A 15,615-nucleotide genomic window follows, 5' to 3' on the forward strand; every position below is an offset into this window, starting at 1 on the left:
AGGTTGCCCCTCCTTCCCTTCCCCAGCCACAGTTCCAGAGGCAGAGCAGGTGTGGCAGGCATTTTCCTTGGCTCCACCTTCTTTCTTTACCCCCAAACACTGAACAGATTCCCAGTTCCTGCAGGACAGGAGTCACCTCAAACACAGCACACTCAGGACACATGTTCCCCACCCCAGAGCACCTCTGCAGCAACATGGCCCAGACAGGTGTCTTCCTCCGCAGCCCTGGGTACCTCACCTCTGCCCCGCAGGCCGCCCTGCTCTTCAGCCTGGTCCTCACCTCCTTCTACTTGTGCTGCGGTACAGGTAATAGTTTTGAGCTTTAGTCTTGGCCACCTTGGAAGGGGGAGGGCAGGACTGGGGGAAGGGGAGGGAGGATTCCTTGACCAGGGTTGGTCCAGCACAGAGGAAAGAGGAAACAGAAGTCGCTCCCCTGGAGGATTAGGCACAGAGTGGGGGTGGGAGTTAGCTGGGGATGTCTTGGGTTCCTTGCAGTCAATTCCCTTGCTAGGACAGCAGCAATCACCCCTGTAGACCCTTGCCACAAAACAAAACACAACGAACAAATTTGCCAATTTGCTGGCATCTCATTCGTCAGAGGACCAAACTGGTAGAAAGGGGTACCGCGCCCCTGCTATTCCCAATGGCTCTGCCAAGGCTCCCTCAGGACGAGCCGTCACCTTCCAGCCGAGGTGCCTTCCAACCCAGACTGCCTCAGCCAATTTGAAACTGAAAAGCTACCCTAGGCGGCTCTCTAACCCCACCCCCACCCCGAGCCTCCTCAGGGCAGGCATCAGAAGCAGTCTCCCATTCAGGTTTCTTTTCTCACATCTGAAGAGGCCTGGCTTCCTTAGCTGGGCTCTACACCAGAGCGTCTAGGGGTCTGGCTTCCTCTTTCCTGCTTCTGGCTCTGACCTTGCCTCAAGCTTCCCCCGTTGACCCCAGTCCTGACACACCCTTCTCAATATTCTGTCATCCTGAGTCTCTCCTCTTGGAACAGCCAGGAGGCCGTTGGGATCCTTCAGAGCTAGAGAAATTGGACTCCTTTCTCCTCATCCTGCTTACTAGCTGTGTGATCTTGAGCAAGTTACTTTACCTCTCTGTGCCCCAGACTCCTATTTTATAACATTGGGGTAACAACGGTGGTTTGTGATTTATTTGTAAAGAGGAAATGGGTAACAGCTTGTAAATCATTTACAACAAAACAAGGGCACAGTAAACGGCAGCAGCTATGGTCACTCTCAGTTTATCAACCACAGATAAGGGCCCTAGTTTTTATGGTTGTTGTTTTTCTTCTGTTTGCCATGACAGAGCCTTTTGGGTACCCCTAGTCCACCAGTCCCTGGATGGTTCTTAGAACACCAACGGGTGACATTCAAGTATAAAGCTGCCAGTGAGGAATGGGTCCTGACCTCTAAAAATGGCAACCTCATAGGATTCAGCCTAATACTGGCATCTCAATAAATTTTCCCCATTCGTTTACTCTGTCCTGAGAATACTCCCACCCTAGGTGGAGAGACCAGATCAAGGCTGAGGGCATGATTTGGTTTTGAAGGGAATTTCTGATGTTCAGGAATCAGTTTCTCCAAAACAGGGCTCAGCTCTAAGCTATGTGAATAATTTACAACAGAAGTCAGATTGTATCAAGGTTACTCGCATATTTTAGGCAGGATGGAGGGACTCGGGACTGGGAGGCAGCAGGTTTGTGGCTGTGGTTAAGCAACAACTTTCTTCCTCAATTAGCCTGCTCGGTGTAAACAACACCTCTGAAGGACAAGCTGACCCACAGGCAGTGGGGCATTAAGAGCTCTAGGCCCTCCTTTCCATTTTCAAGCAGACAGCAATATAATTTCCAGAAAGGCTCTTCAAAAGTCAGTCTCTTGGGCTCGGGCACAGCTCACTGGGGTGGGGATGGGGGTGCTTGTCTAGCATGTGAAAGCCCTGGGCTTAATGTGCAGCATCACATGAACCCCCCCCCACACCGCCACCCCCACCCCCACCCCACTGCAAGGTGGTGCATGCCTGTCACCTTAGTACTTGGAAGGTAGAGGCAGGAGAATCAAGGGTTCATAATCATTCTCCGCAAAGATAGCCTCAGACACAGGAGATCCTGTCTTTAAAAGGACAAATGAGCAAACAAACAAAAACCCCCTTGGTTTTAATCCCCCCTCCCCCTGCCCCCAGATTGGGATTTGTGTGGATAGGATTTTCTTCCCTGGTAAATGTGTCCGGTTGAACTGCAATTCCAGTAAGGTGGCCGCCAGCTACCTGAACACACTTCAGATATGACCAGCGTAACTGTTCAACCTAAGTTCATTTTTAAGAAAATCACCGTGAATAGCCACAGTGTCAAGGAACTGATGTCCTCAGCATCGTGGGTCTTGCCACCCTCCGCCAAAAGACACAGGGACACAGCTTTTCTCCCTAAATCTCAGTGTCTGTCTCCACAACCAAGCGCTGCTCCACACACTCTTGACAGAACTTTTACAATTCCTTCTAAAGTGCTTGCTTGTCTGTCTTTTCATCTTCCTGTCCTGGCTTGTCAGTCCGCAGACAGTTCCAAGCACCAGCTTTTCTAAGCAGTGGATTTGCTCACCTGAGATGTGCTTTTTGTTGATGACCTTGTACCCGTGTGACACATCACAACCCACAGAGATGAAGAATCAAGATCAGATTTCAACGGTTTTGTTTTGTTCACATGTTGGAAAGAAACTGAATCTGCTGTGAAAGAGACATTCTAGATTGTTCTGTGCTTGGTTCAGTTAACACTGGAATAGCCATCCTATAGCCATATGTGCAGGAAGCAGCCTGTGCAGTGGGTCTTGGTCACCGAGGAGCTTATTTGGTTTGGTTAGGTTTTCTTCTTTTGAGACAGGGTCTCCCTACGTAGCCTTGGCTGGCCTAGAACCTGGGGTGTAGATCAGGCTGGCCACAAACTCAAGAGACCCCTCAGCCTCTTCCTGCCAAGTGCTGGAATTAAGGCATATGCATGCCACCATGCTCCCCTGAAAAGCATTTCTGTTTTTAAAAGAAGCGAAGTGTCTTTGAATAAGGACGAAAATGGGATTTTTACCTGGGTCAGCTCAGCACAGGGACAGCTGGCACAGTCATGCTTATTGCTGCACTGTTTATAGTAGGGGAGAAGTGGAACCAGTCTGGATGTCCATCAACCGATGAGCGGATATAAGACATATGGTACAGGGGCATGAACTATACTAAGACATAAGGAATAAAATTGTGTCATTTTTTCAGGAAAATGAATGGAATGAGAAGTCACATAGAGCGGAATGAGCCAAACCCTGGAAGCCTATTTCACAGTTCTGTATCCTATGAGGAGTCCAGACAAATGTAGGAGATTATACGGCCATTAATGATCATGGGAGGGGCTGTTCTAGTTTGCTCCTCAATTTACAGTGATAAAACATTGATCCAAGGTAACTTTAAGAGGACAAGGACTGTGAAAGGACACCAAGGCAGGTACCTGGAGGGAGGAATTGAAGCAGAGGCCATGGAGGAGCACGAAGCTTGCTTTCTTATACAAACCAGGACCACCTCTTTAGGAACAGTACCAGCCACAGGGACTTGCCCCTCCTACACTCAATCTTCAAATCCTCCCATATCTGAATGGAGGACGTGGTTCAGTGCTTAAGAGCACTGACTGCTCTTCCATAGGTCCTGAGTTCAAATCCCCAGCAACCTCATGGTGGCTCACAACCATCTGTAATGGGATCCGATGCCCTCTTCTGGTGTGACTGAAGACAGAGACTCAAGTACATAAAATAAATAAATAAATCTTAAAAATAAACCTCCCACATCAATCTTTAATCAAGAAAATGCCTCTGCAATCATGCCTACAGGTATCTGATTGAGGCAGTTCCTCAGTTGGGGTTCCCTTCCCCAAGTGACTCTTTATGTCAAGTTGGCAAGTACTAAACAGCACAGGGATTACTTGGAAAGAGGAAGGGACCTGTCAGACGGCAGAGGGAGCATAGTCAGGAGGAAGACTATGTGCAGAGCATATGATCTTCATATTTGAATGTCCTGATGAAACCTATTATTTTGTACAACAATTTAAAAATTAAAAACAAGACAAACTCTGTTACTTTATAAGTTTGAAGAAAGGTGAGCATAATCTTTCATTCGGGCTTGTAAAACAAACACCACAGACTGGAGGTCTTTGACAGAAAGGTGCTTGATCACCATTCTGCAGGTTGGGTGTCTAGGGCAAGGTGTGGGCAGGTTTGGGCTCTCCCTCCTGGGGTTACAGTTGGTCTCTGGCTCACTGTGACCTTGAATGGCTCTTCCTCTAAGCCCTAAGTTGGTGGTGCCTCCTCCTCCTCTTCTTCCTCCTCCTCCTGCTCCTCCTCCCCCTCTCTGTTTTGTTTTTGTTTTTGAGACACAGTCTCCTACAGACAGGCTGGCCTGGGAATGCACAGAGATCTACCTGCCTCTGATTCCCAAGTGTTGGATCAACCTACCTCCTCTCCTCTCCTCTCCTCTCCTCCCCTCTCCTGTCCTGTCCTGTCCTGTCCTGTCCTGTCCTGTCCTGTCCTCTCCTCTCCTCTCCTCTCCTCTCCTCTTCTTCCCTCCCCTCCCCTCCCCTCCCCTCCCCTCTCCTCTCCTTCTCCCTGCGCCCCCCCCCCATCAGGACTCTGTGTACCCTCATTTAGCCCGTGTTACTTCTTTGTCTGTCTCCATAAACAGCCCCACTGTTGAGTTGGGGCCCAGCTGATGAGTGAGATGAGTTCAATGTATCCCTCACAAGCTTTAGTGTAGTCTTCCCTGGGACCCCTAGGCCACTGCCATTACTCAGTACTCATGCATGAAATAATTCTAACCCTCTGCCAGGACTCATTGACACAACTTGCCTTTCCCTGCAGAAGCCAGCAGCGGCAACTCAACCCTGAGTACACACCACCCAGACCCCGGGACCCTCGAGCAGTGTGCTAGTAAGTTTCCCCTGTCAACTGCCCAGATCTTTGAGCCATCCCTGGATCTAGGAAAGAAACTTGGGCCCTTCTCTGTCCACTAATCCGTGTCAGGTGGCTCACTGACAGTCTGGTCTTCCTGGACAGTGGAGGAGGGGGAATGTCCCAGCACTGTTCACAAAGCTAGCTTGGCTTTGATCAAAATTTAGTCTCATGCTCTTTTGCACAGGTGGGTCTAATGACCAGTAGCCAAAGGGGAAATGTAGTGTTTTAGGGGTGAAAAGCCCATTGAAAATAGCTTCTCCAACCTCGGCCCAAAGCAGGAGCTGGCTTGTGGACTCTTCCCCTATCTCTAGTCATCCTCTTGGCATGTTTCCAAGAGCAGGATGATCAGAAAGCACAGGAATCTCCACCACATGTGTCCAGTCAACGAAAGGTTTTGCTTCATCTTAACTCTGATCCCCCCCATTATCCCGTCCTCATCAAATGGCCAACTGCACTTACGTCTGTGCACTTAGAGCCGGAGAGGGAGCAATAATAACTACCTAAGAGGCCAAGAGCACGACTTCGAAATCTACAGGCTTGAATGTGGGCTCTGCCTCTGCCGTACTGTGATCTTGGTCTTCTTCAGTTTGGGATTCCTTACATGAAGTGGGGATAATAGCTGAACCAGCAAAGGGCTGGAGTGTAGGTCATATCCTCATTCAGTGCCCCAGGTTCAGTACCTAGCACCAAAGCAGTGGTAATAACTTCCCTGTTTGTTAGCTTGACTGTGTGAAGTAGCAAACATGTAAGGATTTAGGATATGCTTAACAAGTGGCAAGTGCTTGTAAACGTCAGTTGCTTCCTGTGTTCTCGAGAGTTCTAACTTGAGAGGGAGCAGGCGTGGCTGGTGTCTTACAGTCCTGTTCCTGCTCTCCCCTGTCAGACGTCGACTTCTGCCCACTAGCCTCCCTGTGTTGCCGAGCTTCTGTGGACGAGTATGGCTGGATCGCTGCGGCGGTTGGCTGGAGTTTCTGGTTCCTCACCCTCATCCTGCTGTGCGTGGACAAACTGATGAAGTTAACTCCAGAGGAGCCCAAAGACCTGGCAGCATGAGCAGAGCTTTGGCTCCCAAGGATGGCTATTTCTACCATATGTGGATAGCGGGAAGGGGCGGGGGATGCTTCTAGAAGCCGGGCTTCTGTCACTTTAAAGTCATGTGTTCCTTGAAGTCTCTGGCTCCTTTATTGTGGATTTGGTGCTGTGGACCGAACTCAGGCCCCTGTATAAGCCACACATGCACTTTGCCCTCCAGCGTCCCCTTGTGGCTGCACACCCACTTCAGCCACTGTTCCAGAAGGAAGAAGGTGAGGTCAGAGCTGTCCCAAGGACCTGTGTGTCTGCATGAATGGCCGTCATCCACCAGAGTCCCTACAGTGACACTCCCCATCTACCCCAAGCTTTCTTCAGGGTGCACACGAAACCTAAGGCCGTCTTTTAATGGACAGATTTGAAAAGCAGGACGTTGGCTCCTCCTACTTTAGTCAAGGGCAAAGCCATCCTGCCTTCTTCACAAGTTCAATTCCTCCCCAGCACTCCATCTTCCCTATCAGTCCGCCTATTTTAATCATTTATTTTCCTGTGTATGTGTGTGTGTTTGCTGGAGTTTGTGAGCATATGCCCGTGGTGCTCTCAGAGGGTGTCAGACACAGGAACTGGAGTTACAGATGGTTGTGAGCCGCCATCTAAGTGCTTGGATTGAATCTCCTCTGAAAGAACAACGAGTGCTCTTAACTCCTGAGTCGTCTTTCCAGCCTCAAGGACTTGTTTTTAAAAGATGGGAGATTAAGTATTTCAAGCCGATGTGAAGAGAAATACAGCAGATTACTTTAGGTATCAATTTTCTAAGCTGAGCATGTAAGAACGAGGCCCAACCAAGGTTTAACGCTGGGTCTCAGAGAGATCCTCCAACAGTCTGGGCTGCTGTGTGGGAGGTGGAGGACAGAGGCTCACCTGTTCTTTCCGAGCAGCCTGTATCCATCTGCTGCTATGTTTTGATTTTTGTCAGTTTGTGAGAGAGAAATCTCCTGTAATCCAGGCTGGCCTTGAACTTAACATGTAACTGAGAACTGTGTCTCCTGTGGCCCATGCTAGCCTTGAGTGTCTCATCCTCCTGCCTCCACCTCCATAGCTCTGGGGTTATGGGTGTGCACCAGCACACAGGCCTGCATATACGCACAGGAGCACCCAGTGCTCTGTCCTGTTGAGGTCATGTAGGGGTGGGGAGATGTGATTGAAAGGACAATTCTGGGGTAGACTTTCCTAGAATAAGACCACCAGGACTGACCCTTGGGGCAGATGCTGGTTTTGAAGTGGGAAAAGAAACCCTAGACTCAGGGGCCAACGCTGAACAATATGGATATGTATATCCAAAGCAGTGACACCTGGCCTCCTGCTGGGTGTGTCAGACCACTCTGAATATTAGAAGACACCGGAATACATATGCCAGGCAGGAAGAGATTTCTAATAGTTTTTAAATTTCTTTGAACATCTTTTTTTTTTTTTTTTTTTTTTTTTGGTTCTTTTTTTCGGAGCTGGGGACCGAACGAACCCAGGGCCTTGCGCTTCCTAGGCAAGCGCTCTACCACTGAGCTAAATCCCCAACCCCTTCTTTGAACATCTTGAAGTCAATTTCCCAGACTCGATGAATCACTGTAAGAGCTCTGTCTCCGGGGAGACAAACAGAACCTCCCAGCATCTCCAAGACATCCCTAGAGGTAGCTTTCCCACCTATCTCTGGATAGAAGCCACTAGGCTCTGGATGAAGAGGAACAAGCACATCTCTCGCTCCCTAAATTTCCAAGGGCAATTCTGTAGAAAGAGCCCTGGGAAGGGGACTGGGAGATGTGGGTGGTCAGCAGGGCCACAATGGGCACAATGGGAAACATTTGTGGAGAAGAAAATCAGCACCTATCCATGAGAAGAGGGGGAGGCAACACGGACATCTTTTACTCACAAGTGCTTTGCTGGACATTTAATGCCATATAGACAGATAGTTTTTAACAGACATCTTTGGGATTCCATGAAACTCAAGGAGATGATGAGAGCTGACTGGGTCGGTTTGGAATTTATATGTTGATGAGTGTTTTACCTACAGCTTTAGATGGTTGTGAGCCTCCACATGGGTGCCTGGAGCTGAGGACTATTTCTTTCTTCCCCTCCCCCTTCTCTGCTATGGATACAGTGCTACAGTGTGACCATCTGCCTCACACTTCCGCTTGATGCATGTGCCTGCTTGGAACTGAAGATCCTCCCCTTCCCCACTGAGGATACAGTGTAACCAGCTGCCTCAAACCCCGTTCCCATGAATTCTTTCCCAGGACAGTTGTACCTTCAAAGTGTCAAAGCAAAATAACTTACTCTTAAGTCCTTTGTCAGGTCACAGCAAAAGGAACTCATATGGAGTTACTGAAATAGTGGCTCGATAGTTAAGAGCACTGGCTGTTCTTCCAGGGGACCCAGGTTCGGTTCCCAGCACCCACACGGTGACTCACAATCATCTGAAACTCCAGTTCCAGAGCATCTGACACCCTCTTCTGACTCGTGGTGCACATACAGGCAAGTTACCAAAGAGAAAATGAAAAAAGAAAATTTCAGTAACTCATATAGACGGGACAAATTAGAAAGATTGGGGATGTAAGAAAGGTATGCAGTGTGACCAGCTACTCCAACCCTGTCACCATGCTGGCCCCACAGGACAGACCATCCCTTTTTAAAAGGACAATTAACGACTGTGCAAATTAAAATGGACCCTTTCATCCTAGGGGTTCTTTTGACTCCAGGGACAATATAGTGAGTCACGGAATGAACTAAGAGTAGTATTAGGGGTCATTGGGTCCTGTTCCCCCCCCCCAGCCCCCCACATAATGCCATATAGCTCATGATTTATAACTTGTCTCTATTTGGTAACCAGCAAATAATTCTAAAATGCCTCTTAAAACTTATCTGCACTAGGTGCTCACTTCCCCAGGACGTACACTAAAACTGGGACAATACAGAGAAGACTAGCACAGCGCTCGTGTGAGGGCAGCAGACATTCATGAACACTCCATACTTTTGGCTCAAGGATTGCAGAATAGAGGTGTGGGAAAACTGAGAACCAGAGGAACAGGAAGTTGGCTGTGAGATCATGTCTCCTAGAAATGTCAGGGAAGCTACACCCAAGAAGTGTACTGCCTGACTGGCACCAACAGACATGCTATTGTGGAAGGGGGAAAGGCCAGGTCTCAGGCCTGAAGAGGAACTGCAGGCAACTAAGGAATGGTGAAGGCTGGAGAAATGGTCTTCCCCAGGGATGAGCTCCCAGATTCGGTGTTCAATACCAAACGGTCAGCTCTGAAAACCTCTACATACAAGTAACATTTTCCAAACTGAACAGATTGTATTAGGAATATATGTAGCAATATTTAGGGATATATGCAACAATATATTTAAACAATAATTTTAAAAGCCTTATGTATAGTAAACATACCCCTCACGAAGGGCCAATTTCTGATCTAACAGAAAAAAATAATTTGCCAGGTGGTGCTGGTGCATGCCTTTAATCCCAGCAACTGAGGAGACAGAGGCTGATGGATCTCTGAGTTTGAGGCCAGCCTGGTCTACAAAGTGAGTTCTAAGACAGGCAGGACACAAAGAGAAACCCTCTCTCAAAAATCAATATGAGGAAAATAATTTAAAGGCATAAAAGCAAAACAAACAAAACTCATGGAGATACTCTAGAAAAAACAAGTTGCCTCGAGTAATTTGCTATTATAGAAAATGTTACATTTTAGGAAGAGGAACCCAAATATCAAAGAGTAAGTTAATGTTCAATCATTTTCTGGGCTACTTCCTCACAAAGTCCCCAGGATTCCTTTCAAGAATCAGCCATCAAGGGGTTGGGGATTTAGCTCAGTGGTAGAGCGCTTGCCTAGCAAGCACAAGGCCCTGGGTTTGGTCCCCAGCTCCAAAAAACAAAACAAACAAACAAACAAACAAACAAAAAAAGAATCAGCCATCAATTACATTAAGGTGAAGTTACTTAAGTTGCAAAGGTTCTGAACTCTAGCTGCATCATCAGTGGTGGTGATTCTTCTGGTATATTCTTTAAACACTTATCATTGGTGCTTGTTTCATTAGTACATAGTACTCTGTGATACATTTTAACAATTTATTTTAAAAGTCTTCTAACAGTGCCACCCACTCAACTTGTTTATCTTTGTATGTTCTTGTCTTTATTGGAATCTCCAATTGTCTTTATTGGACATAGGAATAGCAAGCATAGGCAGTGCTCAGATGTGGCCAATGCCAAACGGATGCTGGGGACTCCTACTCTAAGCTTTATTATCTGATCTGTCATTAAGATGTAGAAAATCACACATCTTATTTTTTTTGAGACAGGCTCCCGTTATTTCAAGCTGGCCTCATTCACTGCAGAGTTGAGAATGAGCTTCCGGTCCTCCTGCCCCCAGTGCTGGGATTACAGGAATGTACCACCATGTGGAGTTTTATAGGGTGCTAGGGAATCAAACCCAAGACTTGGTGCACAGTAGGCAAGCATCCTACCAACTAAGCCACATCCTCAGACCTCATAATAAATGATTATTATGAAATCATCCTAACAAAAAGTCACAGTGCTCAATTTTATCTCTCTGTAAGTTGTATCTTTGATGCTGAGGGAAATAAAAGTCTTCAGATACAAAGCATTAGGGTTAACAACCTATCCACATAAGGTGCATAGTAGCCTTGGGCAGCACCAAGGAACCCTCCATGACAGTGTGGGTGTGTGTATGTGGGGTGCCCTTCCAGAGGACTCAGGTCAACCCTCAGCACTCACATGCAGCTCACAACTCCAGTTCAAGGGATCCAACACCTTCTGGCCTCCATGGGCACTGAAGGCAGGTAGTACACAGAAATGCCTGCTGGCTAAACACTCATATAAATAAAATAAAAACAAATCTTTTTTTAAAATATTGTCATACTGTCCACGGAGAAGCATAGTGTTCTCTGCTAGTGCAATTGGATTAGTTACAAATATATATTGCAAATTTTACAGGAGCCGTAGAAAAGGGGGTTTAATTGTGTGCTAGAGGGAAGATAAATGGGATGGTGGGAATGTTCATAAACCAGAGAAAGCAGAAGACATGAAAGTAGAGGAGGGGACTAACGGAAAGAGGAGGGAAACCAACCAGCAGGATTGGAGAGGGGACAAGACGGGGCAATGGGAGTGACAGAGTAAGGCCCATGATATCCCGTTGTAACCACGTATGGTGTCACACACCTTCAGCTCAGCACCCAAGGGGCAGAGAGAGGTGGATTTCTGTGAGTCCCAGGCTAGCCTGGTCTATATAGTGAGTTCCAAAACAGCCAGGGCTACACAGGAGCCCCTGTTTTGAAAAGAAGTATATATGGTGAAACCCGTCACCGTGTACACTGAGGACACATTAAAAAGTCACTAGATTGTGCAGAAATCCGGCGCTCCCAGGAACGCACTTGCTGAGCGTTTATTAAGTTCCCTGTGTGACAGACACTTTAGGCTCGTTGGGCATGTGGAATGCAGTGAGGCTCAGGGTGGAACGCCTGTTTCACCTGGAGGGCTGCAGACAAGACACCTGGAAGGTCACACACATGTACTTGCTAGTGTGGTGTGCACATGTATGCACATGTACATGTGAAGGTCAGAGGTCGCCATCATTTGCTGTCTGCCACCACCACCTTCTTCCTTCCTTCCCTCCTCCTCCATCTTCTTCCTCCTCTCCCTCTCTTCCTCCTCCTCTTCCCCTCTTCCTCCTTCTCCCCCCTTCCCCCCTTTTTTTGATAAGGATAGCTTAGTGTAAGGTCAGCTTGAAGGTCGAATGTCCTCGTCGGTCCCAACCATACGCCATTCTTAGCATTAACATGGTTAGCTTTTGTGTGTGCTTGCACGTCACTGCAAGCCAGAGGTTGATTTTTTTTTCTCTATTGCTCCTTATTCTTTGAGACAGTCGTTGAACCAGAGCTCACTCACTGGCTAGAATGACCAGCCAATAAGCCTCTGGGACCCTCTTGCTTCTGCCTTGCCAGGCAGGGATCACAGATGTGTACCACACAGCTGGGTTGTTACACGGGTGTGAGGAGTCCAAACGCAGCAAGCGCTTTGCCCGAGTCACCGTCCTAGCTCTCGCTTTAAGTTTTTTCATTTTTATGTGCATGAGTTTTGTCTTCATATATGAATGTGCACCACGTGAGCTTCCTCCCCACAGAGGTCAAACAAAGTACCAGACCCCCAGAAACTGGATTTATGGGCAATTGTGGGCCTCCATATGAGAGCCAGGAATGGAATGGAACCTAAGCCCTCTGCAAGTGTGCTCAGTGCTCTTAACCACTAGACGTCCTCCATTTAACATTTACTAGAATCTTTAGTGTAATTAAGTTAGCTTTTTTATTTTTAAAGACTTATCTATTTATTATATATAAGTACACTGTAGTTGTCTTCAGGTGCACCAGAAGAGGGCATCGGATCCCATTACAGATGGTTGTGAGTCACCATGTGGTTGCTGGGATTTGAACTCAGGACCTCTGGAAGAGCAGTCAGTGCTCTTCAGCCCCTAAGTTAGCTTTTATTTCCTTCACTAATGCTAATGTGGACTTTGGGTCAGAAAAAGTAAAACAGTTACCACCAGTGGTGGGCAGTGGTGGCACACACCTTTAATTCAAGCCCTCAGGAGGCAGAAGCAGACAAATGCCTGAGTTTAAGGTCAACCTTGTCTACAAAGCTAGTTCCAGGAGTCAGGACTACACAGAGAAACTATCTCAAAATAAGACAACCAACGAAACAAAAAACACCCCCTACATAAACAAAACAAAGAAAATGTTAAAAAAAAACATTGGTTTTGTAGATTGACTATCTTATTTAAATTTAGTTGTGTCTTTAAAATGATTAGCATTACTGATAATCTGTCAATCAATTTTGCCTCTGTATCTGGCAAACACACTGGACACCAACTTCACTTATTTATGTGTGTGTGTGTGTGTGTGTGTGTGTGTGTGTGTGTGTGTGTGTGTGTGTGTGTGTGTGTGCAGGCCAGGCGGAAGCCCCTTTACACACTGAGCCATCTCACTTACAAACCGAGGCAGTGAGCATTCTCGTCCTCTTCAGCTTTAGAAGTTCTAAATCTTGTCTAGTCTTCAGATTCTGCTAAATTAGCATAGCCGGCTTCTGTTTACTCTGCCGCAGCACAGAACTAATGTTGAAATCAACAACCCACTTATTTTCACTCAAACACAACAACCAGTTCAGCTGTAACTCCCCTTCTCGAACTCAAGCGCTGCGCTAACGTTTTCTTCAGAATTTTAAAATATTAAATGAAAGAAACCACTCATTGAGACTTATGACCACATCACATTCAGAACCCCAATCCAAATATTTACCCTCACAAGTACTTTTGAAGGAGCCTCCCCAACCCCGCCTCTGTACAGGATGTTACCTTGTAAGCTTTCAAGTGGGGTTGGTTTAGCCTTTTGCAATGCTATACTGTGGCGTGAATACAACAAACGGTGAATTGGTAACTACATAGATGTGGTTTGCCCAAGTCTGCAGCTGGAGTCTTTCCAGGCTCTCACATCTGAAGAGTCAAACACACCCCACCCATAGGTGAGAAAAGTGCTGGAGGTCCACGGAGCGATCGAGTTACTGGACAAACAGAGCATCTTGCAATAATAACAGGGTTTTGGTAAATGATCTTCCTCAGGAGCTGGACTGCTCCTGTTTCCTTTTTACCTTAAGCTGTGCTGGGCAAGGAGGTACAAACAGGGGGAGTTGTGGGAGTGTTAGATAAGGAATGACCCCTGCTTTGGGCATGGGAGCAGCCTGACCTTCAAAGCCTCAGCTGTTCCTAGTGACTGCTCTCCTGGTACTTTGAACCTGTTTACACTCAGAGCAGGTAAAATCTGGCTGGGTAGAACATTCTCCAGGTCTCACTCAAGGCGCTTCAGTTGCTTTTGTGTTTTTGTTTTAAATCCCTATTCACTACGTGTGTGTGTGTGTGTGTGTGTGTGTGTGTGTGTGTGTGTGTGTTGCCTTGCACATAGCAGGCGAGCACACTATTACCAAGTTACACCCCTGCCCAATATTTATTAACAAAACTGTCTGATATATTGGAATATATGATCATTGAATATTCGTGTATGGCTCTATTTTTCTTTTGAAGATTTTTTCAGGTTTGTTTTGAACATTCATAATGTCCTTTGCCTGCTGTTAGGTTTTTAAATCTTTTAAACTTTTACTGCTTTTCCCATTTTATTTATTTGTATGTTCAGATGCATGGAGGTTCAAGAACGTCATACAAGACTCAGTTCTTCCAGGTACTCAGGTTTGGTGGAGAATGCTAAGACACTCAATGGCCAAGTTTTTAAATTAATTATTTTATGGGCGGGGGTGTGAATACAGGTGCTCCCTTGGCCATGCCACACGTGTGCAAACACACATATAGCGGTGGGGTCTCTCTTTCTGGTCCTAAGAGCTTCTGGGTAACTCTCCATCTGGGTCTCCCATCTGACTGTAGGAGTGCTGGGATCAGAAATGTTGGTTACCACAGTCAGCTTTCTTAGCCAGTTCTGGGCCTGAACCTGGGTCATTATGGTTGCACAACTGACACACTTAAGATGTGCTGAGCCATCTCCCCCACCACCATAAAGACTTTTCTTTCTTTCTTCCTCCCCCCCCTCTCTCTTTTGAATATTTTGAACCATCTGAGTCTTCCTCATGGCTTCCGTTGAACCATCTGAGTCTTCCTCATGGCTTCCGTTGCCTGTTCATTTTGAGCTTCCCTTTTGGTCATTATCGTTTTGGTGGTGCTAAGAATTGAGTCAAAGGCCCCAAGCACACTAAGCACAGACAGCTCCTACTAACTCTAAACTTTTGAGACAGGATCTCAGTATGTTGACTACACTAGCCTCAAACTCATGGTCCTCCTGCCTCAGCCTCCAGAGTGCCAGGATTAAAGGTGTGGGCCACCGTACCTGGCTGAACTTTCCTCAAAAGAATTATTTTCTCTGAGCCTTGAAGCTGCTCTGCTGTCACCATGAGCAGGAGCCATGCCCACAAAGCAATGTGGCAGGTCCTAGTCATCCAGGGCAGGTCACGCACAAGATGGGACTGCAACAGACATGGCAGTACCCTATAGGGTCTACCTGACAAGATTAGTTGGTTTGCACATTTTAAAATACAGTTGTAAATGGCAGGGTTCCAGTACCCTTTTCACAGCTCCCCCTACTAGTGAGGTCTTTTATACAAAGCTGTCAACTACAGACTTTAGATTTTATCGGCATTTCCATATTGGATGCTACCTACCTAGGATTCCATGTTTTTCTTAGAACACTGGGGGTCCCCTGTGTTCCGAGATCTTCTGCTCTCTTGAGTTGTCATGGAGTTTCATTTTCTCGGGTTTCAAAAACAACCCTTTGCTTGCCCTATAAATTGTCTTCTCAAGGTGGGATGCCTTTGCCCTTCTCGTTTGCCTTTTCACACCATAGTGTCCCAGCTTTTCGTTCTGCCAGCATCTGTTCTAAGAGCGCATCAGCCGAGCCCCTGGGCAGCAGTAAGTGGGCGTGGCACCACGGTGCGAGTGGGGACAGTTCAGCCGGCTCCCAAGAATGGAATGCTGTGTACTGAAGCCCTTGGAAA

At 47.0% G+C, this 15,615-nt stretch overlaps 2 protein-coding genes and 1 pseudogene across 2 annotated transcripts in view; 1 reads left to right on the top strand and 2 right to left on the bottom strand.

The window, feature by feature from the left end:
* The window catches only part of Hmgb1-ps18 (high-mobility group box 1, pseudogene 18), a 600,236-nt pseudogene that overhangs the window by 333,058 nt on the left and 251,563 nt on the right, over positions 1-15,615 (bottom strand).
* The window catches only part of Atp6v0a4 (ATPase H+ transporting V0 subunit a4), an 81,948-nt gene that overhangs the window by 64,754 nt on the left and 1,579 nt on the right, over positions 1-15,615 (bottom strand). The gene's annotated exons all lie outside the window — the stretch shown is intronic.
* On the top strand, positions 112-6,141 carry Tmem213 (transmembrane protein 213). Its single transcript, NM_001399337.1, has 3 exons — positions 112-306; positions 4,881-4,949; positions 5,857-6,141. The coding sequence occupies exons 1-3, from the start codon at positions 162-164 to the stop codon at positions 6,024-6,026; spliced, it is 384 nt and encodes a 127-aa protein (NP_001386266.1). The 5' UTR covers positions 112-161; the 3' UTR covers positions 6,027-6,141.

The sequence above is a fragment of the Rattus norvegicus genome, chromosome 4 (assembly GCF_036323735.1).
Source record: "Rattus norvegicus strain BN/NHsdMcwi chromosome 4, GRCr8, whole genome shotgun sequence".
In the NCBI taxonomy this organism is placed as follows: domain Eukaryota; kingdom Metazoa; phylum Chordata; class Mammalia; order Rodentia; family Muridae; genus Rattus; species Rattus norvegicus.